At 48.0% G+C, this 25,124-nt stretch overlaps 2 protein-coding genes across 4 annotated transcripts in view; both read right to left on the reverse strand.

Moving 5' to 3' along the window:
* The window catches only part of SSTR5 (somatostatin receptor 5), a 591,623-nt gene that overhangs the window by 437,290 nt on the left and 129,209 nt on the right, over positions 1–25,124 (reverse strand). The gene's annotated exons all lie outside the window — the stretch shown is intronic.
* Positions 142–24,807, reverse strand: LOC115599155 (mesothelin-like). Of its 3 annotated transcripts, XM_030459851.1 has the most exons (30): positions 24,719–24,807; positions 24,420–24,582; positions 23,702–23,883; positions 20,775–20,860; positions 18,244–18,284; positions 17,679–17,700; positions 17,001–17,085; positions 15,881–16,042; positions 14,262–14,464; positions 13,993–14,084; positions 13,209–13,339; positions 12,958–13,079; positions 11,375–11,546; positions 10,886–11,101; positions 10,620–10,790; positions 9,419–9,565; positions 9,225–9,274; positions 8,182–8,302; positions 7,790–7,875; positions 7,061–7,190; positions 6,739–6,929; positions 5,907–5,997; positions 5,088–5,199; positions 4,708–4,892; positions 4,200–4,346; positions 3,874–4,007; positions 3,197–3,330; positions 2,500–2,594; positions 1,760–1,952; positions 142–656 (listed from the first exon to the last, which is right to left on the reverse strand). In XM_030459851.1, the coding sequence occupies exons 2-30, from the start codon at positions 24,439–24,441 to the stop codon at positions 562–564; spliced, it is 3,618 nt and encodes a 1,205-aa protein (XP_030315711.1). In that variant the 5' UTR covers positions 24,442–24,582; positions 24,719–24,807; the 3' UTR covers positions 142–561. The 3 variants fall into 3 exon arrangements, 2 of the variants coding, with proteins under 2 accessions (XP_030315711.1, XP_030315712.1); XM_030459852.1 differs by lacking the exons at positions 23,702–23,883; positions 24,420–24,582; positions 24,719–24,807 and adding exons at positions 17,549–17,576; positions 21,145–21,195; XR_003988175.1 differs by lacking the exons at positions 142–656; positions 1,760–1,952; positions 2,500–2,594; positions 3,197–3,330; positions 3,874–4,007 and having other exon boundaries at positions 4,274–4,346; positions 4,573–4,892.

The raw sequence follows: 25,124 nt of genomic DNA on the forward strand, positions 1-25,124 counted from the left end.
GGACAGCTTTTGTGTAGTCAACACCAAAGAAAAGTAAGAGGCATGTCTGGCCTTCCTGACCACTCCATGGGGCCTGATTCCCACAAAGATGTGGGCAGCCTGAATGAAGAGAAGACACCAGGAACTCCTCACTTTGCTTCTGGTATTTTTTACTTAGATCAATGGTTCATTTACAATCACTGCTGCTCAGAGACCTTGGCAGTGTCAAGAAATCATGTTCCTGGAGAAAATACAATCACTAACACCCAGAACAGTCAAATTTCTCAGAATATTGATGCTGCCTGTGTTGCAGTCACATGGCTGGGTCTTACCTGGGCTTGGTGGGTTCAAAAAGCAAAGATCCTGCTCTGAAGAGTTTGAAATCTTCCCTTCAGCCACAACACTGATTTTTTAAATTTTGTTTTGAGTGATTTGAAAGAGAAAAGTACCTAAAAGTAAACCCAGGGCTGTGCAGTGGCTGCCTTACTACTACTGAGCACCCTCTCAGTCCCCAGGCCTGGCTGTCCCAGAGAGGTACCCAGGCTGCTCCCCCTGGTCTTGCTTTCTCTTGAGGGAAGATTCTCAGCACAAGACTGACATCGTCAGGAAAGTGATGAGCAGAGCAGGCAGGAGGTGGAGCAGCATGGCCACAGCACCCAGGGGGGCTGAGGATGGTTCTGAGGAGGAAAGAAAGAAAAGATGCAAAGAAATCAATGACTGAGCCGTTCCCCCATGGAGGGGAACATTTCCTGTGCCACATCCAGGGAAGATGTTTGGCTTTCTAACTATGGTAAAGAGGGGTGAGGTGAGCACTGCCCAGGGGGGTTTAATGGGCTGGGTGGGTGGGGAGTGACAACGGCCACTGGAAGGGGTCTGCAGGAGCCCACATCAACAACTTCTCTCTTCTTCTCCTCCTCTTCTCCTTTCTTCTCCCTTCTTTCTTCTCCTCCTTCCTCCTCCTCCTCTACTCCTTCTCCTCTACTCCCTCTTCGCTTCTCCTCCTCCTCCTTCCCTTCTCCTCCTTATTCCTTTCTCCTCCTCCTCCTCTTTCCCTTCTCCTCCTCCTCCTCCTCCTTCCCTTCTCCTCCTCCTTCCCTTCTCCTCCTCCTCATTCCTTTCTCCTCCTCCTCCTCTTTCCCTTCTCCTCCTCCTTCCCTTCTCCTCCTCCTTCCCTTCTCCTCCTCCTCATTCCTTTCTCCTCCTCCTCCTCTTTCCCTTCTCCTCCTCCTTCCCTTCTCCTCCTCCTCATTCCTTTCTCCTCCTCCTCCTCCTTCCCTTCTCCTCCTCCTCCTCCTTCCCTTCTCCTCCTCCTCCTCCTTTCCTTCTTCTCCTCCTCCTCCTCTTTCCCTTCTCCTCCTCCTCCTCTTTCCCTTCTCCTCCTCCTCCTCTTTCCCTTCTCCTCCTCCTCCTCTTTCCCTTCTCCTCCTCCTCCTCTTTCCCTTCTCCTCCTCCTCCTCCTCTTTCCCTTCTCCTCCTCCTCCTCCTTCCCTTCTCCTCCTTCTCATTCCCTTCTCCTCTCTTCTCCCTCCTCTCCTCTCAGCACAGGAGCAGCCAGCAGGACTTTCCAGGGCCTTGACACAGGCACTTCTGAGAGTAGAACCAGAGCTGTTTGGCAGCCCTACCCAAGGCCCCTGCTGCTTCAAGCTTGGTGCCCTCATTTCTCCTACACAGAACCAACAGCACTTTGCTTCCAGAAGGCACTTTTTTTCCTCCTTGTTGTCACCCCCAACCCCCCCCCTAAATTTAAACCACAGCAATCATGTCCTAACATGGTACATACGGTCAAATTTGGGGGTGACAATGTTGATGTAGCCTACTGGTATGCCCCCAGTCAGCCCAATTCCCAGTTTATCCAGGTCTGGTTGTTGCTGCCTTCGGATCCACTCCCGGATGGGGGATGTGCTCTCCCATGCCTTCAGGTCAGGAAGATTCATCTGCCCCAACAAGCCCTGAACCTCAGAAGGTTTCAGGCTCTAGGAGAAATCAGACAGCAAGAATTAGAGAGGTAAGGAATGGACACAATAACCTCTGCCCTAGGAGCTGGTGGGGTTTCTATTAGCAGAAGTGTGAAAAATAAGGAAGAAAAATTTCTGGTGAATGGTTTCAGTTGGGACACTCTTGGCCGTAGGTCAGGGGAATGAAGAGGGTGGTTCCCCAAAGCCTTTTTCTCTGGTCAGGTCAGGGGAATGAAGAGGGTGGTTCCCCAAAGCCTTTTTCTCTGGTCTTCTGATGCCCAGTTTGGGGCCCCAGTCCCTGCCCAAATCACTGTGCTGTCCTCCAAACTGCTGATGCTGCTGCTAACCCTCCTGTTAGCAGATCTGTCACACAGCTGGGGAACAACCCAGGACACTCTGATGACACTGCCCAGGAAGGCTGCCTTAGCATTTTGAAGAAGTTTCAGGCTGGTTTCTCCACTTCCTGAATGCAATGGAGTGACTCCTGATTTGCACCAAAACCAACTACTTAGCAAAACCAACTCCAGGAGTGCAAGAGGTCAAACAGTGAGAAGGTTCAGCTCACCATCAAAGAGTCTCTTCTCAACTTCATCAAAGTGCTGATGTTCATGTTCACATTTTCTTTGCTCAGAGCTCTGAGATCCTCAGCAGGAGCACCCTCTGGGAGCAAAAAGAGAAAGTTTATCAGTGCCTGCCCTCAAGTCAGCAGTGCTGAGAACCTGTAGGAGCTGGAGCTACAATGATGTCTCCAAAATTCCTTAGGTTGGGGTTGCTAACAGGATGAGTTCCAGCTACAAAATGTATGGATGACACTTGGCTTTAGCAGGGAGGTGTTAAGATCTCAGCCACTAAACCCATCTGTGACAACACCAGAGGCCTGACAGAGGGGTAAGAAGAGTTTGTAAATTAATTCTTGACTTGACAGGGAAAACAAACTGTGTTTTGTGACATGGAGAAGGCCAGTGAGACAAAGGTTAAACATTAGCAGCTTGATTTCTCCCTGATCTACCAGATCTGACCCACAAGTCATAAACTGGATTTTCCCTGTGATACCCCAACAATTGATTTGGGCAATGTGAAGTCAGGCACAGAATGTTTGACACAGATTTTAGGCTGTCTGCAAGTTGGAAAAGAGCCAAGCTCTCCAAAACTTACAACAACTTGGCTTTGAAAATTCAGACACCTTAGGTGATATCTGATACCTCCTCAGCTTTTGGCTGAGCCTTCTCTCTCTCCCCACCACAGACTCTTCTCCTACATACCTAAATATGGCACAATCATGTCATAGTAAGAAGCTGAATAACGTTGCTCTGAGTAAGCCTCTTTTGCTTTGGCATATAAGATGTCTTTTGTAATCTGGGAACAGTTTGAAGGATCCAGAGACAGAGATGACAAACTGCAGGAAAAAAAAATAAAATATATATTTAAGGAGAGAAAAGATTTTATCTTTAACATGAACACATTTTGAACCCTTCTATCCAAGTTTCTCAACATAGGAGAGGTTATTCCACCCCCCCCAAGCAGACAAGGTGTATGGAGAGAAGGGAAAAAATTAATGGCTGTCTCCTGCTCCAAATTATGTGTCTTCTAAGCTAGAGTGGCCCTGATGGGGCATAAGTTTATGTATTTACAAAGAAAATGCATTTACATGGTCATGTAGTTAATTTCATCTCGCAGTCTGTCAAAAGCATTTGAATTACATTTTAATTAACTCTCTTTTGCTTCGAAATAAAAGCAAGCACACAGACCATATCTGTTGCCAGCTGAGGTGCAATAAAGAGAGTTTGTTTGCAAATCTGAGCCCTTCCTGGCAGGATGGGGAGCAGCAGGCTTTGAAAACTGCACACAGAGCACAGGTACCAAGTTGCTTCCTACACCTCCTTCCAGTGAGTGGAGAGAAAAGGAAACTGCACTTGCTGATTCACAATGTTTGACTCACTTCAAGCTGCTGGGGTCTATCTTCTTCAAGTCAGTAGCATTCAGGATGCACAGATATCTGGTGCCTATTGCCATCAGGGCAGTGTTGTTCAAGGCACTGCCCAGCCCAGTGTAGCGTTCAATGACTGCAGTAGCCTGGAGACACAATTTCCCCCCCCCAGAGAATTAGAATTTATCTGTTCATGCTCAAACAACAATAAAATACACAATAATCACCACACTAAAGAGTCATTACTTCAGATTGATTCGTTTGGGCCTCTATCTGAACCCACTGAGATTTTCCTGAACCAGCAGCTCCCACCCCAAGAAGCAAACCCAAATCCTCACCAGCTCAGGAGAGGGGTTATTTTCTAGAAAGGCAGCCAGTGTGTCAGCTGAAGTTATTTTCCATTTGGAAATGTCCTTGGGTGTGATGAGACCAAGGAGAGGATCCTCTATGGGGAGCAGACTTTCAGGATACCCATCAGGATATGTCTGTGGGAAGACCATTGTTAGTGCTGGGAACACTCATTACCATGCCTGTCCTTACCAATTTATGCCCTTAGAGAAATTAAAGCCCAAAAGGTTTATAAGGAATAAGAGACCAAAGTCAGAGAGGTTTTGGGAAGACAGAGCCATGCTCTCCCCTAAGAGGTGCACAGAAAAGAAGCCAAAAGGAAATGATAACTCTGATTAGGGATTAAGTCACAGATATTCTCACAGTAATGGTCAAACATTGAAGAGGAGCTCAGAGAGGTGGTGGAGTCTCAGCCTTTGGAGACACTGAAACTCCTTTGGACAAGTCCCTGAGCAGTCTCCTCAGTAGATAACTGGACACTCTTCAGCTTGGCAATACCTCATCCAGATACTTCTTCAGCACAGCTAATTGTTCATCACTAAAGGGGTAGCTCATCATCTGAGAGAGGTGATTCTCCAGAGAGACATTCTTCAGGCAAGCATGTAACTCCTCAGCTGAGTAGTAAGTAGGCATAAGAGAGTCATTAAGAACATCCTCTGTTATCTCCTTGCCAGGTGGACAACCTGTTGAAGGAATTACCAGATTGCCCAGTGTTAAATCCTTTTGCTTCAAACCTTGAGTGCTCCCTTCCTGGAGATGGACAGGGATAGAATCACAGCACCACCCTCCTCCTGGGTGATCTGCCACCAAAGGCTTCAACTCAGACACCTTTAGGGAGACCCAGGAGAACCAGGAGGAATCCAAGAAAGGTCCCATACCATCAGCACGTTTGTGTCTTGTGGGCAGGAGCTCTTCCACAACAGTGGCCACCTCGTCCCTGGTCAGAGGGGAAGCACGGGCAAAGTTCTTCAGCCAAACAAGTAAAGCACTCTGCAAAGAAAATCATTGGTGAATCATGGGCCAAGGTTTTCAGCCAAACAATTACAGGATTCTGCAAAGAAAATGATTGGTGAATCATGGGCAAAGGTTTTATAGCCAAACAAGTAAAGTACTCTGCAAAGAAAATGATTGGTGGTGAATCATGGGCAAAGGTTTTTAGCCAAACAAGTAAAGTATTCTGCAAAGAAAATGATTGGTGAATCATGGGCAAAGGTTTTCAGCCAAGCAATTAAAGGATTCTGCAAAGAAAATGATTGGTCAGAGGGATAATGCAGTCTCCACCTGCTACTCACACAGCCCAGGAACTTCATTGGTAAAATACTATGGGCAGCAGAGGTTCTGCTATGAGCCCAGAGGTCCTTCCTTGGTGAGCCAAAGGCAGATTTCCCAATGCTTAACCTCTGTCAGATCCCATCCCCCATAAATTTTTCCTCCTCACAAAGCACTGTACAGAGCTACTGCTATTTCCCTGTACTCTTCCAACAGAAGGAAGATGACAAGGATCCAGATGTGCATTTCCAGGCTCTCAGCTTGATCAGCCCTCACTTCTCTTAGCCCACCCATCCCCTTCAACACCAGACTTTTAAATGAAGCCCCTGCTGAAGACCTGCTGGCTGCACAACCCCCATGACACCCCTTCCACAGTGCAGGACTTGGGAGAACTTCCCAGGCTCCTCACACCTCCCCAAACAACCCACCTTGGGGATCTGCTGCAGGATGCTGTGATCAAGCACAGGAATCAACCCACTGAGCTCATCCAAGGTAAAAGCTGACCAAGCTGCAGGAAGCCTGCATGCAGAAATTAGTGGGGATTAGATTCCAAGGAAGAAAAACAACAACAATAAAACCCACCCAGCCTTAAAAAGCTGCCAGAATTATATCCTTGCAACACCTGACACTGAGAGAATAAAAGATTCAAATCCTAAGACATCTCAATCTCTTCCTGTTACACCAGGGCTGGAGCAATTGTTGCTAACATCAGCATGGGGAGCTGGGTGGGAAAATGGCATTTAACAAATTATTTTCTTAAGCATGAAACCCAAAGAATATCTGTTGCTTACTGTCACCCGTTTCAGTGTCAAGATCTTGGGGCATTTGACACTGGAAAGGAAAATATTCTGCCTCCCTGCACAATGCCCCTGTTTGATACCACCAGGGGTTTGTCAAGCATGTCAGTCTGACAGGTAGAGACACAAAGCTCTGCTGCAAGTGGCTGACAAATAACCAGAGCCCACTTGGTGTTCATCAGGACAGTCCCAGTGAGGTTTGATTAATGAAAGACAGACAAGAGGCTTTTCTAGCTAGAGGAGGTGAGAGACAGAAACGAGAGTCTATTTTAGAGTGGAATTCCAGCCAGGCTTTGCAGCTGAAAGAAGTTTAAATAAAACAATGTAAAAGGGCCCATGTGAAATTCAAAAGCAACAAATTATTCAAGTTTGTGATCAAGCTGGAATTCTCTCAGACTCTTAACAGGACAATGGCTTTGTTGAAGGAAACTGTTTTGCTGATGCCCAGGAGAAAAACTCATACCCAAAGGTAGTGTTACCACCACTGATGACACTCCTAATAGCCTCTTCTTGATCAGGCAGGAAAGATTTACACTGCCTTAAATGCTTCAGCAAACTCCCACCAGAACCTCTGATGTATTCTCCACCCAGGTCACAGAGCAGATGTCCCAGAATCTCTGCGTTTTCCTCATTTATTTGTGTGCCAGGAATTTGCTGCAAGAAAACAAGACAGAGGTGTTAAATAGAGCTGGCTGGCACTGCAGAAGAGCATTCTTGTCCCTGCTGGCAGCTGCCAGCCCCAGGTGCCCCCCAGCCTTGTGCAGGGCTGTCCCCTCACCACCTACCAAACATGTTAAAGCATCCAGGAGCAGCTGCTTGCGTTGAGATGATTCTCTGGGCAGAACATCAAGATTTGCTTTCCCAACACGAGCAAAGTACTGCACACAGCTCCCTGTGGCTGCATAGTCTGAAGGACTAGAAAGACAAATACTCCATGAATGGCATCAAACAGGAGTTGGTGAGGTTTGAGGTGTTCAACATACACTGTGTCCAGTCTAACATCTTCCACACCCACAGGCTAAACTCCAGGCAGCTCTTGTGCCCAAAGATCCTAGTCCACATTTAAAAAAAAAAAAAAAATAAATTCATTTCCACCTTAAGGAATCTATTGTGAGGCTCAGCTTCAATATTGCTCAATATTTGCATACAGAGAGCACAGTGGGCAGCAACCAGAACAAAGAAATCCACACTGCTGACTGTTGTAAGAGAAAAGCACATTGACAGAGGCCAGGAAGTGCTAAAACCACATGCTGGTTTCACACCCAAACAGATATGTTTAAAAAGAGCTTCATAGTGGTTATATAAATATGTTGGTTGAACAAGAAAGAGCCTTAACACTCTTTGGAAAGCTTTCTGGAATCCGATTTTCTTTCCCCTGCAAGAAGTCCTGAATAAGGTTGAAAATACACATCAAACATGATTAAACCAGTCACTGCCTGCCAGGTTACAAAGTAAAACCTCTTTTTTCCCCACTAAGTACTAAGGCAACAGCATGAAAACCATAGTACAGTTACCTTAAAAACAGCAGAAGGTCTGTAGGATAGTTGTCTAAATCCTTGGGAATGCCATGCAGAGTCACCATCCTCACTAAGCAACTCAGCTGAAAGGACACCAGAGATTACAGCAGAGAAAGAAACCAGCATGAAAATATAAGAACAAATTAAAGATTTTACTCTGCTCCACAGTAAGAAAGAAAAGACAGAAAGCAGAGGGTTTGGTTCCTGAGACACTCAGCCAATGGGGTTTTACATTCTCCTCTCTTTGGAAGAGATTCAGAATTGGGGGATGAGGGCTCCTTTTTTTTTTCTTTCCATTGAGCTGAAAGTGGTTTTGTTCTTGCTAAAGAGTCCTCATTGCTGTCTTCCTGACAACATCAAACATGGCACTTCAAAACACACAAACTGACCTGGTCTTCTCCCAGCTTGACCTTCTTCTTCTTCATGACTTTGGCCAACTCCTGAAATCTTTCTTCTCCCACATCATCAGCAGCTGTACATGTGAAGCCTTGGAGGACTGACTGGGAAAGCCTGAACATTTACAGAATCTTTACATTCTTTACAGAAGGCAAATCAAGGAGGGCAAAGGATTCAGGAGAAAATTCAGTGCTGAACTCCCACAGATGGAACTAGATTATCTTTAACCAAAACCATTAAATACAAAAAAAACCCTAATAACAAATACAGCAAGCATTAACCTTCTCAATTCTCAAAAGTTCTCAGTGCTTTCCAAACTCCATCCCCTCAAAACTCCTAGTCTTGATCTTGGTGGGAGCACAAGAAGCATCCACTGGTCAAATAAACAGCCTAGAAACTGGTACTGGAAGCAGAAATGCAGGCACCTCCACCCCAAGTAGTACTGCTGTGTCCTGATTTACCAGCTCAGTCTCCTCCCTGGGTTTTTATTACATTCCACAGGTTGGAAGAGAGGTTGTGCAGCTCCTCCTCACTGAGAACAGCTTGGGAGAGTTCAGGGAGAAGCTCTTAAAACTTGAATTTCTGTATGGAAAAGCTCCTGTTGGGAAATCAGCTGATGTCAAATCCATCATTTTCCCAGCTCTATAGATCATGAATTTCATACTTATTCATCTCAGGTACAAAAAGATGTGCATCAGCCTCACTACATTTAATCCCTGGAATTGCACTTGGAAGACTGACGCATCCTCTGATCAGAAACAGCTTCCCCAGAGGCAGGCAGGAGCAAGGCTCCAGATGCAGTCCAAGCCAGCAGCACTGGTTTAGAAAACAAGTGTGGCTCAGGGCTAGACTTTGCAACTGGCAGCCTGGTAAATCTTGACCCTACATCCCTGTGTTTGGGTTTGCATGACAGTTCCCAGCTGTGGCTGTGGATTGAACAGGGTGGGTCTGCCCTGCACACCAAAGGAAACGTGGGAATTGCAATCAAAGCCAACTCAAAGGTGGAAAAATGGGAGGAAAGGAGAAAAACTGCTACCTGTTGAAGTCAGGCTCTGTCTTTATCACATCACTGAAAAACATGGCAGCCTGTGAAGCAAAGCCAGAGTGTCAGTGCTTTACCAAGCTCTTCTGCAACATCACCTGTGTTTTCAGCCAGATTTGCAGAGCAGGCTCAGCCCTGCAGAGCCTCAGGCTGAGGGGTCAGAAGGACACAAACCACTCGTGTGTTACCTGCTCTCGGGTCCAGCTTTTATTGTTGAGATCCTGAATGCTGGGCTTCTCTTCCCCAAAAACAAGCAATGTTTTTGGAATGTAACTGGCCAAAGCATCAGGGATATATTTAACCAGGTCAGCAGGATGGACTGCACTGGAGGAAAGCTTCAAAATAGTAAAAAAAAAAAAACAAAAAACCACAAAATGTGTCATTCAAATGCTGTGGCTAAAACAAGCAATTACTGGAGAAGAAATGATGAACTGGAAAGAAGCCAGGCAAATTCCCCTGCTGATCATCTGGGCATTTCTTAGAGACCTAACACCATGAAATATTTCCTGTTTGACATATTCATCAGGCTATGAATGCTGCTTGGAGCTCATACCCAGGGTCCTGATGAATGGGAACAATTAGGTCTCTTATCAGTTTCCTACCTCCTGGCTCTATGCCCTAAAAATGTTTAACCAGGCAGAAAGGAGGGACCCATCTTCCCTCTCTGTCAACTCAAAAAATGTCTTGAATTGCTAAAGGCACATTGCAGACCAATCCTGAGCTGACTGAGATGTTATTTCCCTACCACAGAGCCCTGGCAGCCCTCTTGCCCCAGGACATGCTATAGGCAGGGCCTCTGGTGCCAAACAGAGGTCAGAGTCTCCCCTACCAAAGGGAAGATGAAAAGCAACAAACTTGAACTCCAGACATGCAGCTGAGGTGAAAGGCAAGGCAAAAAAATAGGCAAAGAGGTGTCCAAATCCTACACAGTCACCTGGAGGGATGAAACAGTCAGTCCATTGCTGAAGGATCAGTCTGCCCCAAAAGGGACTTTCCAAGCTTCTCACATGCTCTCACTCCAAACCATGATAATATCCTTTCCCTGAGAGCATTTTTTTTTCCAAGTCACTGGGGAGTAGCTTCTAGAAGCACCCCATAAAACAACTGTCCCTTCTGTCCTTGTCCCCAAGAGGCTGAGCAGGACATGGTGGCTGGCAGCCAAGGACATCTCCAAAGGCACAGTGATAGGAACTTGAGGTGCAGGTCCTGCTGCACACTGTTTAGCAATGCCAAACAGCCCCAAGGGAATGCTGTCTGGGTGTGGGGGTGTGTGGCAATGCCCCAGGTAAGCACTGTTCTCAGCTCTGGGTCAGGGGATCTTTGCTAATTTATGACGCCCGAAGAGAAAAGAAAAAACAAGAAAAAAAAAACCAAACAAACCAACTTCACCTTGTCCACAAATATCCTTTTGAGAAGAGAGGGCAGAGTCACCGTTTGCTGAACAAACTCAGGCAACTTAATGGCTTCCCAGATGACTTCTGGAGGCAGACTTCGAGCTGTGCTGCTGTTGAGGCCAGCCACCAGGCTCCCAAGCTTTGCCAGGCTCTGTCCATCCTGGATCTGGAAGGTGACACAGGAGGGCAGGAAGGCTCAAACTCTATTTACAGTGAGCTGTACCAGGTGTGAGGCCCATTTGGGGATTTTATCCTTTGTACCTGATAGCCAGAGCTGAGCAGTTTGTTGATGATAGCCCTGGACTGCTCAGGAGTCCAGGCCTGAATTTCAGCCAGGGCAGGAACTGCTGCTTCAAGGACTTCACCACTGATGCTGGTTTTGATGTCAGACACAGAGAGCCCAACTGCAACCTGGCCCAAGTCATCTAGGACTGCAGGAGTGAAATTCTCAAACTTCCCCACCAAAGAGGATGCAACCTGAAAAGGTTCCACATGAGCAGAAAGTCAGAGCAGCACTAAGGTGAGCTTGCTGGACCCTGTGGCTTTTGGGTGTCTTAAGCACTGGGCTTTCTGCCTCAAGGTTGGGTGATGAAGCCTGCTGAGACTGGGGGGATCATGACACAGCTGCCACAAGAAAAACCCCACAGGGTGGCCTGGAGAAGTGTACACAGCAGCAGGCACAAGAGCCAGCCCTCAGCCCTCACCAGTTCTCTCTTAGATGAACAAGAAGCTGAGTTCCTGAGTCATTACCTGCAGCTCCTCTGTTGTCAGGAAGGAGGGAGCTCCCTCTCTGGTTATCCCTCTGTGTGTCAGGTTCAAGGCACAGCTCTTGCTGATCCTCTGGGCCAAGCTCAAAGCTTCATCACTGCTCAGGTTGCTCACTGCTGAGGGGCTCAGGTAGCAAAGGAATTTGTCTGGGAGCCTGCAAGTGGGAAACAAGGAGGAGAGGTTGCCAGGATGACAGACTGTCAAGACTGTCAAGTATGGGTTTGGTGATCAGGTAGTGAGGTGGATCAGGAACTGGTTGAAAGGAAGGAGTCAGAGAGTTGTAGTCAATGGGGCAGAATCTGGTTGGAGGTGTGTGACTAGTGGAGTCCCTCAGGGGTCGGTACTGGGACCGGTGTTGTTCAATATCTTCATCAATGACTTGGATGAGGGTATAGAGTGTACCCTCAGCAAGTTTGCTGATGACACTAAGCTGGGAGGAGTGGCTGACACACCGGAAGGCCGTGCTGCCATTCAGAGAGACTTAGACAGGCTGGAGAGTTGGGCAGAGAGAAACACGATGAAGTTCAACAAGGGGAAGTGTAGAGTTTTGCATTTGGGGAAGAACAACACGATGTCCCAGTATAGGTTGGGGGCTGACCTGCTGGAGAGCAGTGTAGGTGAAAGAGACCTGGGGGTCCTGGTAGACAAGAGGATGACCATGAGCCAGCAATGTGCCCTTGTGGCCAAGAAGGCCAATGGCATCCTGGGGTGCATTAGGAAGGGTGTGGTTAGTAGGTCAAGAGAGGTTCTCCTCCCCCTCTATTCTGCATTGGTGAGGCCGCACCTGGAGTATTGTGTCCAGTTCTGGGCCCCTCAGTTCAAGAAGGACAGGGAAGTGCTTGAAAGAGTCCAGCGCAGAGCTACTAAGATGATTAAGGGAGTGGAACATCTCCCTTATGAGGAAAGGCTGAGGGAGCTGGGTCTCTTTAGTTTGGAGAAAAGGAGACTGAGGGGTGACCTCATCAATGCTTTCAAATATGTAAGGGGTGAGTGTCAGGGAGATGGAGTTAGGCTTTTCTCAGTGGTGACCAGTGATAGGACAAGGGGTAATGGGTGTAAATTGGAGCACAGGAGGTTCAAGTTGAATATTCGAAAAAATTTTTTTCCTGTAAGGGTGACAGAGCCCTGGAACAGGCTGCCCAGGGGGGTCGTGGAGTCTCCTTCACTGGAGACATTCAAAACCCGCCTGGACACGTTCCTATGTGATGTACTCTAGGTGGCCCTGCTCTGGCAGGGGGGGTTGGACTAGATGATCTTTCGAGGTCCCTTCTAACCCCTAGGATTCTATGATTCTATGATTCTATGATTTTTCCCCTTTTTTTCCAAAAGATGCTCTTTTTCCACTGCACTTTTTTCACTGGAGCTCTGAGAGGTTTAGCAAAACCACACTGTTGGGGATTTGGTGGTGGCTGGCACTGCACTGCAGTCATTTCCTAAGATTTGGAACCTGTGGTTTGGCTTTCCCCAGGATCAAGTGCAAGGCCATGATCTGAGGAACAGAAAAATGAACCCAGCAAGCTGTCCCTCAGACAGGGTACAACACTAAACCAGGTCAGATCCTGTACCTTGACAAGGGAAAATCAGGTGCTGAGGTCAGCAGTGAGGTGTAGTACACAGCTGTCTCCTGGAGCAGGGTGAGGTTGCTGATCCTCTCCATGCTGACAGGATCACGGGCAAATTTTTGAAGCTGAGGGTGTTGGCATGGGAAAAAAAATAAAACAAAACAAAACAATAATTGAGATGGATACTTTCATCCTGACAGCCACTTGGGACAGTGTGAGCAAGCCTCATTTCAAGCAGGAAGGCCTCCACTTACTGTTGGCTCATCAGCAAAACGTTGCAGGTCTCCAGCAGTAGCCTGCTCCAAAAAGGATCCAAGATAATTTTCAAACCAAGCAGTGGAATTCAGCCCTGGAGCAGCTGTGCTGTAGCATTTCTGGTTTGATCCTGCAGAAGAGGTAGAGCAGACATCATAAAATGACAGACTTGCAGAGCTTGGGCATTTCTGAATGCTGAACAGGCTTCTGTCTGTCAGAGAATTCAGTCAGCAGAGCGTTCCCCCACTGCCACATGAAGCTGAAATCCATGGGAGAGGACAGACCCCTCATTCTTGCACAGCCCTCCAAATATTTCATCACCATTCTCCTCCTCTCCTCAAATCTGCCAAAACTTTTTGTAGGATATTAGTTTTTTTGCCAGCAAGCTGCTGCCTGGAGACAGAGAGAGGAGTTTCTTCCCCGGGTCCCCTGTCTGAGCTAACTTCTGAACTGAATTCTTCAGCTCTCAGAACCAAACTCTGCCCCATTCTCTCACAGCAAAAGCAGTAAATGCCATCTGCACAGGCTGTTAGCAGGCAAAGGACTGAATGTGCTGGTTTATAAAATCCTGGATTATTAAAGCCTTTAGGCAGGGAACTGATTCCTGGTACCTCTTGTCACTGCCATACTTCCAGGCTATTTCCAATGAAGAGAATATAAATTCACTCAAAAAAAAAAATCTCTGTGAAGCTTTAGTCCTGCAACAGATCTCAACTAATGCTGTAGCAGATAGCAGGGGCCTGAAGCATTCTGTTGCTTTCTAAAGAAAATCAAATCATTTACCATCCTGGGTGAGATAGTGCTTGATGCCAGTGTAAAGGTTCCTTTGCTCTTCCTTTGAGAGGTCAGAATAAATGGCACTCAGGGCAGCAACTCTAAAGAGGGATAAGAAAGGCAAACATCTCAAGCACACAGCAACCTGGCAGCTTGGGTTCTCACAGAAATGGCTGGTACTTGAGGATTGACAATCCCAAAAAGGGATGGCCCTTTTAAAAGCCCCCTTCCAGTTTCAGCAACAGGGGACTGAAACAATTCTTGTGTCTGGCACTTACATCTTCTGGAATGTCTCACATGACACATTTTTGGCATGGAGGCAAGCAAAGACCTTGGGCTTGGCCAGGAATGGCTGAAGCCCCTCGTGGACCCACTGAGACAAAACATTTGGGCTCTCAATGTCAGGTTCTTGCAGCATCTTCTCCCACAGCCCATTGATGAAGATCATGTTCCACTCCAGAGAAAGAGGCACCTGAGAAAACTGGAGGCAAAGAGGAGAAGACAGCCATGAATTCAAGTGAGCATGGACTCCTAAATAAACTTTAATATAAATCTATAAACATCAGGGATGTTCTATACTGTAATCCCCTCTCTGGACAGCAGCTCTTCCCCCTGGCAGTGTTTGTGCAATTCAAGCACAAGCAGTCTGGAATTCACAGCCCCCACTGCCAACACCTGCCCTACAATTACTACTGGGTTTAACTCCATTAACTGCTGGTTGTTACTCCATTTACTACTGGCTTTTACTCCATTCACTACTGGTTGTTCCTCCATTAACTACTGGTTTTTACTCCATTTACTACTGGTTGTTATTCCATTAACCATTGGTTGTTCCTCCATTTATTACTGGTTTTTACTCCATTTACTACTGGTTTTTACTCCCTTAACTACTGGTTGTTCCTCCATTAACTACTGGTTGTTCCTCCATTAACCACTGGTTGTTATTCCATTAACCACTGGTTGTTATTCCATTAACCACTGGATTTTACTCCATTAACTACTGGATTTTACTCCATTAACTACTGGTTGTTCCTCCATTAACCACTGGTTGTTCCTCCATTTACTACTGGTTTTTCCTCCATTTACTACTGGTTGTTATTCCATTAACCACTGGTTGTTCCTCCATTTACTACTGGTTTTTCCTCCATTTACTACTGGTTGTTATTCCATTAACCACTGGTTGTTCCTCCATTAACTACTGGCTGTTCCTCCGTTAACTACTGGTTTTTACTCCATTTACTACTGGTTTTTACTCCATTTACTACTGGTTTTTATTCCATTTACTAATGGTTGTTCCTCCATTTACTACTGGTTGTTCCTCCATTAACTACTGGTTTTTACTCCATTAACCACTGGTTGTTCCTCCATTTACTACTGGTTTTTACTCCATTTACTACTGGTTGTTATTCCATTAACCACTGGTTGTTCCTCCATTAACTACTGATTGTTCCTCCATTAACCACTGGTTGTTCCTCCATTTACTACTGGTTGTTCCTCCATTTACTACTGGTTGTTCCTCCATTTACTACTGGTTTTTACTCCATTTACTACTGGTTGTTATTCCATTAACCACTGGTTGTTCCTCCATTAACTACTGATTGCTCCTCCATTAACTACTGATTGTTCCTCCATTAACCACTGGTTGTTCCTCCATTAACCACTGGTTTTTACTCCATTAACTACTGGTTGTTCCTCCATTTACTACTGGTTGTTCCTCCTCTCTTCCCAGCTCCTGTTAACAACACAGAACTCTGCTATGTTGGTGGAGATGTGCTGACTGAAATGGTGCCAATTTTTACAAACAAGGCAAGGTTAAGGTAAAACCAAGGGCATGTTCATTCCAGCCTCCCACTGGATCCAGGGGAGGTGAAGAAAGGGCTGGGTTGGTGACACCCACCTGCTGGCTGAAGAGAGTCAGAGCAGCCCCAAGCTTCTTGGTGGTGTATTTGGAAAAGAAGAGGATGGAATACTCAGCATCCACAGCACGGGCAGGTGTAGAGGTAAGGCAAGAGTACAGGGAGAGGAGGAAATCATCCTGAAGGTCCTGAAGCCAAGCACTCTGGAAAAGAACAGGGAAATCCACAGAGAGTTCATAAAAGGTCTGTCAGCTCTGGAGATGCTGCACGTGAGTGTTCAGCACTTTGAGGTGACAAAAAAGAGCCAGAAGAAGTCCAGCTTACACTGATTAAAGTCTAAACTTGCACAGTTCCAAATGCTGGGTCCATCTGTAACCTAACCTGTGACTCTCCCCAGCAAAGGGTGGCTTTAAAAAACTTGATTAGAATGGCTCCCCACCAAAAAAAAAAAAAAAAAAAAAAAAAAAGCCATTTGATGTCTCCAGGGAGCTTTCTCATTCCAGAAACTTTTTTAATTGAAGAAAAAATGCAAACCAAAATAAATCACTGCCAAATATTTAAAGAAATGCCATTTTTGTTAGGAATATCTATGGGAAAACACCAATTGTTGTCAATTCCATTGCAGTTCCTGGCAGCCCAGAAATTTAGAGATAATGACAAAAGCAGGGAAGAAAGTAAACCTGAAATATTCCAGGTGACACTTTCCACACTGCAACCACTTTTTACTGTGTTTTAATCAGTTTGTTGCAGTTCATCCTGATGGACCAGGATTACTCTCATGCAGAGATTTGTTTCAATGCTCTGGTGCCACTTCCTAAGAGTCAAATTATTTTGGAAACCACCTTTGTGCCACCTTCTTACTTGGAAAACACAGCATCCCCCATGCCTACAGACAGCCCAGAAATGGTGTAGCCCCTCCTGAGCCTTGTGACACTGAGGAAATGTTGCCTGGGAAGGTGACACTGCCCCAGCCCAGTGCTCTGGATGCTCCCAGTGTGTTTGACCCCATCCCTTCTCTCAGTTTTGGGAGGGAAAACTTGACAGCCCAGCCCCTAGGTCTGCACAAGCCCCTCACAGCCCACAGGGGGGCTGATTTGGGGCTAAAAATGGCACTATTGTCACCCAAACCAAACCATGTGAGAAGATGGGAAGTGCCATTACCTGTGCACAGGCATATTGACCAAAAGTGAGGTTGCAGGGAGAGGCTTGGCCCTGGGCCACCTCCAGAAGCATCTCTTGGCTGACCCTGGTGGGGAATGAATGGTGGGAATTATTTGCTGGCATCATTTGGGAGCAGGGAAAGGACACTTGTCAATTATTGACCCTCAAACATTGACCCCCAAAATAAGAATCAAGTCTAGTGAAGGCTTGGAGCAAACCTGTTTGAGTTTTAGGCCCCCACCACCAACCAAGCTGAGCTCAGCACCACCACCAAAGCTCTTGGAGCAGTAAATCAGGCTGGATGCCACAGCAGGGACCTTCCCTGCCATGCCCAAACACAGAGCCCCAGGAAGGTATTTTTCCTTCACTGTTTCAATCATTGCAACCAGAGCCACCCCCACCCATGGGCAACCCTGGGGCTTTGCAGAGAGAAAGATGCTACACCTCACTGCAGGAGCTCCCTGCTCCCCAAAGGGACATCCCCAGAAAACCCAGAGTCACCTCCCAGGAAAAATGCTGCCAAGATAACTTGCAGATGGTTCACGTACCTTTTCACTGAAGCACACACTGCAGATTCTGATTCCCCCCCAGAAAAATGAGAAAGACAAATGAAATTGTGATGGAAATACCCAGAACCTTGTCTAAAACTTCCTTACAGAGATTTGGTTAGAAACTCACCATTGACAGAAGAGCTGGAGCACTGCAGGGGGAGAAAAAAGGAGCTGCTCTTAGCATGCAGGTACAATGGGAGGACATTTGTCATCAGTGCATGCAGACAAGAATGACAACTGCACCCACTGGTACATGGCTATGACCTGAAAGCACACAGCTGCCCAGATCCAGAGGTCCCCACTTGCCACCTGCAACATCCCAACCAGTCCTGGCTCTGCCCTTCAGAGAACTGGGAAGGTTCAGGGTTATTTTGAGTCCTCCCATCACTCAGGCAGGAAGGAAAATGGGGTGGAATGTTCTCTGGATGATGTGAGTGGGGAATCATCCCTCACTGGACTGCCTGGTGATGCCCTGCAAAGACCTGGAAAAGCCAATCCCACCTCTCTTGCTGCTTGGGAGACAGGGAGGGGAAGGGCACTGAGCATCCACCTCCATGCTCAGTGCAATGGATCTGGTTTGGAGAAATGAAGTTCCATCTAAATCCTGCTATCAGGAAGGGGCCCACACTGACCACCAACTCCCAAAGGCTTTCCAAGTCAAGAGATATCTGAACCACCCTGGTTTGCCTTACCAGATCTGTCCCAGGAGAAGATGCAGCAGCCACCTGACACCCTGGAAGACAAAGCAGTGATTTTAGGACACAGCTCATTCCCAAAGCCCATCCCCTGCCTGCTTTAACAGGCCCTGAACACCTCTCATCCCACTTTGTTATTTTGTTCCTCATTCCTCACCCAATTTGCCAGGAAATCATTTCTCTCAGCTCTTTCTGCTGCTTTCTCTTTGACTTTCTGCCAGCTACATGGGGAGCAGACAGGAGGAAACTCCTCCACCCACCCTGGGTCAGTCTGGCAGAGCACAGAAATGTGATGTTCTGTCTCAGAGTGTGACAAAGATTTACTGAAAGAAAATCTGGCAGGTCAGTACAGGTCCCTCCACTTCTCTGCTCCTTGTTTCCTAGTTTTTACATTGTTCCTGATGGCAACTTACAACCTGCCAGTGCCAGGGAGCTGGAAAGGGGGTGAAATATAAGCTTAGGGACCCAGGAATGCCACACACCAACTCAGATCTCCCTGGCATCAGAGTTATTTACTGCAGATTAAGAGCCTGCCAAGCTCAGCACCCTCTGTGTACAGAAAAAAAAAAGAAAAAAAAACTTCTGACAGGACAGAACAAGTGAATGGAAGAAATGCTGCATGAAAGGAGAGGGTCACAGCAAGCTCAGGTTCAGCACAACTGCTCCACAGCTCTAAAGCATCAGTGACTCCCAGCCCTCACCCCCTGCTGGGGGTTATCTAGGTGTTAAATACAGATATTTGGTCAGCAGTGACTCCTCTGGGGAATGGGGAGGAGCTGAGCCCCAAAACCAGCATAGAGAAGCAACCTCCTGTGGTTCCTCCACACCACTTGGCTTGGGGACTGGGCTAAGCTGGCCCAGGGCAGTGTCAGTCAAACCCACAGTGATATTTGGGCACAGAAATCAAGAGGAAAGGAGAGCCTCACGATGGAATTATCACAGGGAAGAGGCAGAGGGGAAAAGCAGCAGCTTTCCTGGGTGTGGATGTGTTCCCCAGCCCAGTGAGCTGCACTAGGAAGGGGATTATAAAATAGTTTGTAGGGATGGACAAGACCCTAATTCCTACAACAGCTTCTATGATTACTAGGCTGCCACTCCTTCCTAATCATCTGATTAATGGCAAACTGTCACTAAGTAACAAGAAAAAAAAAAAAAACCATACCTCTAAGCTCAGCAAACACAGAGCTTTCCTCTAGCCCTGACACACACCAGGTTTACCCCTTGAGAAAGTCCTGGGGGAGTTCCCAGGATCAACCCCAGGAGCTGAGTGCCAGGGGCTGGCCCCAAGGCCATGCTTCCCTGCTTGCAGACAAAGCCAGGCTGTTTCCACCTTGCTAATCACATCCTGCTCACCTCAGGACTGGGCCTTGGAAACACACAGCCAAACCCTTTGCCCCCACCCTTGGGAAGTTCTGCTGCATGCAAATTGTCCCACTGGCTCCCAAATCATGGGAGCAAGGGAAGAGGAGGAAAAGGAAGGGTGGCTGCTTGCTCTGCAAGCCCAGAGAGGACCCCAACCCATCACAAAAATCCTCACTGCATGACAAGAAATCCTGCATCTCCCAACCTGACAAATAAAGGGATGTGTCATGAAGCATCAGAGATCTCTGGGGTTCTGCACATCCCTCTGGGAGCAGCTGCATCCCAACACATGGCTGAAAGCCACTGCCTCCTTCCCCCCTGCACACTGTGCTCCCCACAGTCTGTTCTTCCTCCTCCTCCTCCTCCAGGAGGGCACTTCCCTGCCCTGAAGCCCCCTTCTACCCTCACTGCTCCTTTACAAGGCCATTCCCACATGGATATCTCCTCTCCTTCCCTGTCCCTCCTGCTCAGGGGCTCTCAAACTTGCTGCTTCTTTCTTCTCTCTTTGATTCATCCCCAAAAGAGAGGTGCATGCAAGCTGAGGGATGAAAATTCTCCCCAGGTTTGACACATCTCTGACCCTCTGCCTTCTCCTAAGCCCACTGCAGATAAAATGCTGGTCCCTGCATGGAGCTGTTGCCCAGATTGTCTGCAGGGTTACAAGCTCATGTTCTGTTCTCATCAACAGTCATTGCAAACAGGATCTCAAGTCTGATAAGGGAGAAACAATAAAGTGCTGATAATTTCTAAACAATGATCCTGGTTCCAGAATGCCTTACAACCAAAAAAACAAAAAACAAAACCAAAACACCAAACTAAACCAGGAAGAGGGAAAGTGGGGGAATAGAGAGGTCATCAGATTCAGCTAAGGTTGTTTAAGTGTTTTCCCAGAGACACCTGGATGCTCCAACAAAAGGAGCAGAGAGCAGACAGCTCTGCAAAGACAGGATGAAGAATAAATCCCAATTTTCTCTTCCCACCCTGTTTATTACAAAACCTAACATCCTTTGGTAGAGTAACAGAGAGGCATAACTAAAGGGTTTAGAGCAACCACCAAAGTAATGTTTAACATATTTTCAGCAAAATCCTCCCTTTTGAGGATTAACTACAGCTGCTAGGAAGGAAAAATCCTCTTGGATACCCCTCAGCACCACAGTAATACTCACCAAGCAAAAGGAGGAAGCCCAGCCCTGGGGCTGAGGGCAGCATTTCTGCAGAGGTCTTCAGAGCACCCACAGGTGTGAGGAATCTCCTTATGTCAGCCAAGAGAAAGCAGATATGAACAATGCTTAATTGCAACAGCAAACTTGGGAGCAGGCAAGTTAAAAGGTCTTGCAAGTCAACTGACAGGTGCCAAGACTCTTCACAAAACCTGACCCAAAGCAGACAAAAAATTATTGAGGGTCTGCAGTGCCCTGGGAGGGGGTGCAGGCAGGGAATTCAGAGTGAGTGAAGGCAAATTCCCTGCTCTCCCCTCTGGCAGGGGAAGAGAAGAGGTTGCACAACCCTGCTGGGACAGTTAGCTGAGGCTCTTACCTCCCAGGCACTGGTGGTTGGGCAGTGGGTGTGCAGGGCTAGGGAGAGGGCTGCTTTTCACTGAGCAAAGCAAGGTGTGGCTCCAGCTCCTCAAACCTGCACCTGAAATGACAGGATGGGTTTGGAGCCCCAAACCACACCTCTGAGCTTCCTGAGAGTAACAAATAGCATGCATGTGGGTGTAATGCCTCTCATTCCTAGGATACAGGAGGAAACAATGAGCCCCAAGGGAGCAAGGAGGAGGAGAGCAGTCAGCAGGTGCCTTCCCTCCCCCTGAGCGGGACATGGCTGCTCCAGGAACCCCTTCCCGCTGGTTACTGAATGTTTGCCATTAAGAAATGGGGCTTCAATGCAGCTTGAAATTGCTGCTTCCCCAGGAAGTCTCCAACTAGGAAACTCAGGACATCTCCAGGTGTGTCATGGCCAACTTCGACCTCTGCTCCAGGCTCTGCAAGGTCAGAAACACAGAGCCCAGAGGCAGCAGGAGAGCTGAAATCATAGAATCATAGAACTGGCTGGGTTGGAAGGGACCTCAGAGATCATCAAGTCCAACCCTTGATCCACTCCCCCTGTGGTTCCCAGCCCATGGCACTCAGTGCCACATCCAGGCTCTTTGGAAAGATCTCCAGACACGGAGAATCCACTACTTCCCTGGGCAGCCCATTCCCATGCCTGATCACCCTCTCCAGAAAGAAATTCTTTCTCATCTCCAACCTAAACCTCCCCTGGCACAACTTGAGACCCTGCCCTCTTGTCTTGCTGAGAGTTGCCTGGGAAAAGAGCCCAACCCCCCCCTGGCTCCAACCTCCTTTCAGGGAGTTGCAGAGAGTGATGAGGTCTCCCCTGAGCCTCCTCTTCTCCAGCCTCAACACCCCCAGCTCCCTCAGCCCTTCCTCACAGCAATTCTGCTGGATCCCTTCACAGCCTCCTTGCTCTTCTCTGGACCTGCTCCAGCACCTCAATCTCCTTCCTGAGCTGAGGGGCCCAGAACTGGACACAGGACTCAAGCTGTGGCCTCACCAGAGCTGAGCACAGGGGCAGAATCCCTTCCCTGGACCTGCTGGCCACGCTGTTCCTGAGCCAGCCCAGGATGCCATTGGCCTTCTTGGCCACCTGGGCACACTGCTGGCTCCTGTTCAGCTTCCTGGCAATCCAGACTCCCAGGTCCCTTTCTGCCACTCTGTGCCCAGCCTGGAGCTCCCCATGGGGTTGTTGTGGCCAAAGTGCAGGACCTGGCACTTGGCCGTGTTGAACCTCATCCCGTTGGAATCAGCCCAACTCTCCAGTCTGTCCAGGTCCCTCTGCAGAGCCCTCCTGCCTTCCAGCTGATCCACACTCCCCCCCAGCTTGGTGTCATCTGTGAATTTGCTGATGGTGGACTCAATCCCCTCATCTAAATCATCAATGAAGATACTGCAAGAGGATAAAAGGACAAAATGGGTGCAGACAAGTCCTAGGGCACGGCCACCTCTCTAATTCCTTGCTGAACCTTCTCTTGCTAAGGTGCTCTGGGTGCTCAGCATCCGCACCCAAGTGTCCCAGGGGCTTTTACATCAGCACCCACAGCTCAGGAGCACTCCCAAGAGCATGGATGTTCCCCAAGGGCTCCAGAACTGCCATCCCAGACATCCCTGTCTCCCTGTCACCAGAGATACTGGTGTTTCCCTTCAACAAACCCTCAGCCATTTCCCTGCTGCAAATCCTAGGATATAACATTAGGGGCTTTCCAGTTCCTGCAGGCTCCTCTGTTATAAAAACTAAATGATGAAAACTCATTAAAAATTAATGATGTTATTAGAGAGATTTGGATTTCTGGGTCCTTAATGCAGTACCTGCACTCTGCAGGAGCTGAGGAAGAGGTTTGCCCTGCTCCTGCAGCTGAATCCCACATGGGGATGTTCTCCAGGAGCTCCTCAGTCCTGGGCACCAATTCTGACTGAATCTGTGCTCTCTCCAAGCTGCCAGCCCCTGAGTGCTTCAGAAAGGAACCCCTGGCAAGCACCAGCTGCAAAAATAAAAATGAGACTTGCTGCAGATTCTAACAAGGGATGGTTCTTAAATTTTATTCTACCCATTTCAGACTTCTTTTCACTGATCTGCTCCCCCAGGTCACTCAGGAACTGCACACAGTGACTCTCTCAACATCTCTGGATGCAGCAGAAGAATTTTGCACCCTCAGGTCTTTGTTTGGTCACTTGATTGCTGCTTTTCAAAACAAGTTTTTCCATAAGGCAGCTATGTCCCAGGCTCAGCCTTGTCCCATCATGCCCACCACGTGTTTGTGGCAACACCAAGAGAAGCCAACACTGACCCACACCATCACCAGATACCCAAGCCCCAGCTCTCCCCACACTTCATGTGTTTATCTCCCCCACACCCACCCTCATCTACCCAAATCTACATAAACTGGAACTGCATCCTCTTGTTAAACAGATCCACAGCCTTCCAGCTCCAAGCAAGAAGCCTTTTCTCCAGGAAACCCACAAGAGGTCTCCATGAGGAGGGTGGGAGATCCTTCATTAAGGTTTCAAATGCCAAAGCTTTCAGTGTCTGGCACCTTTTGGAAATTCAAGGTTGGAAGCAGGGTCAGCCAGGCATGTGCTGCTGGGGAGCCCTGCACATGGTGCTGGATAAACTCTTGCTCCAAGCAAGGGTTCCATGAAGAAAGCACCAAAACCTGAGTGGCACAGCAGGCATCTGCAGCAAAACCTCCACAGCTCTTCCTCAGGGCTCTGGGAGCTGAAAGGCAAGAACAGGAGAGATGTAAAGAGTAGAAAAAACAAGACAACCCCAGCCATGGGTGAGGAGGGGCAAGATCTTTTAAAGAGTGTGCAGGACACCCCCCTCCTGGGGAAAGGAGTTCACCAAGGCATGGAGGAACCTTCATCTGGGAACAAACTGGTATTTTCCTTAGGTCTGCTCAGAGGGTGACTGAGCAGAAGCAGCCAGAAGACCTCCCATTTGGGGTCATCCTCCCATTTGGGGTCACCCTTCAGCAGCAATCAGCCAGGAGCAGAGCCCCAGGAGTGCTGGGTGTGGTGTCAACAAGAAGGTGTCTGGTTCACAGAGCACCCAACTGAGGAGATGAAGGCGGAGGAGCTGAAAGATGGGGAGCTGGGCAATGATTTCAGCAGAGCAGGAAGCAAAGCAAAGCAAAATTCTGATAATTGCCTAGATAAAGGCTGGAGCTGACTTGAGGTATTGCATCTCTTCCAATAACCCTAAAAGAGACAGACAGCTCACTAAAAGCAGCCTCCAGCCAGAGGGGTTTTTACCTTTTTGGGTGTGAGGCCACATCCAGCTTCACCACTTTGCAGCTCTGGAAAGCTGGGAGGAGAGATTTGGGCTGGGAAAGTTTTCCTGGGGTTTCAGCTGCTCCCCAGATCCCAGGGACACAACCAGAGGAGTGCAGGAGGCTCAGGGCAGGCTGAGGTCACCCTGAGGGATGGCCAGAGAAGAGAATGTCAGTCTCACACAAAGTGACAGCTCAGGAAAAGCAGGTTTTATGCCCATAATTCAGCAATAACTCATGCTAACCAGAAGAGGGGTAATCTAGGAGATTTATTCCTATTACCTGAATCCCCTAGCAGCATGCAGTGATCCACAGGGCAACTGTGACAGAGTGAGAATGAGAAATCTGCAGCCAGACAAGTCCTGCAGGGGCCAGAGCCCAGCACACCCTCTCCAGAAGCAGAGCCCTCCCTGTCATTGGTGTCACCTGCCCTGAATTCCACCCCTGAGCAAGGCTCTCCCCACCCTTCAGGAATTCTTCTCCTTCTGCAGCAGCAAGGCTGCAAACACAGAGCATGACACAAGACTGCTGGTAAAACCTGCCCATGGGGGGAGGCAACCAGAGAGCTCTGAGCCAAGAAACCCAGAGCTGGGAAATGTCTCAGAGGTTCCCAGTCCACCTCTTGCATCACTTCCAGCTCAACAAAGCCTCTTCTCAGCCTCCCTCCACTCTTGCATTCCTCCACCTC

This window comes from Calypte anna, chromosome 14, assembly GCF_003957555.1.
Source record: "Calypte anna isolate BGI_N300 chromosome 14, bCalAnn1_v1.p, whole genome shotgun sequence".
Classification (NCBI taxonomy): Eukaryota; Metazoa; Chordata; class Aves; order Apodiformes; family Trochilidae; genus Calypte; species Calypte anna.

Bases quoted from the DNA above. Each gene is read 5' to 3' on its own strand.
- LOC115599155 (XM_030459851.1), bottom strand. From the start codon at position 24,441: ATGTGGCCTCACACCCAAAAAG. The intron at 7,191-7,789 runs GTAACTGTACTA...TTGTCTTTCTAG, and splicing joins GACCTTCTGCTGTTTTTAAG to TCCTTCAGACTATGCAGCCA. The intron at 4,008-4,199 runs GTGAGGATTTGG...TTGTGTCTCCAG, and splicing joins ATAACCCCTCTCCTGAGCTG to GCTACTGCAGTCATTGAACG.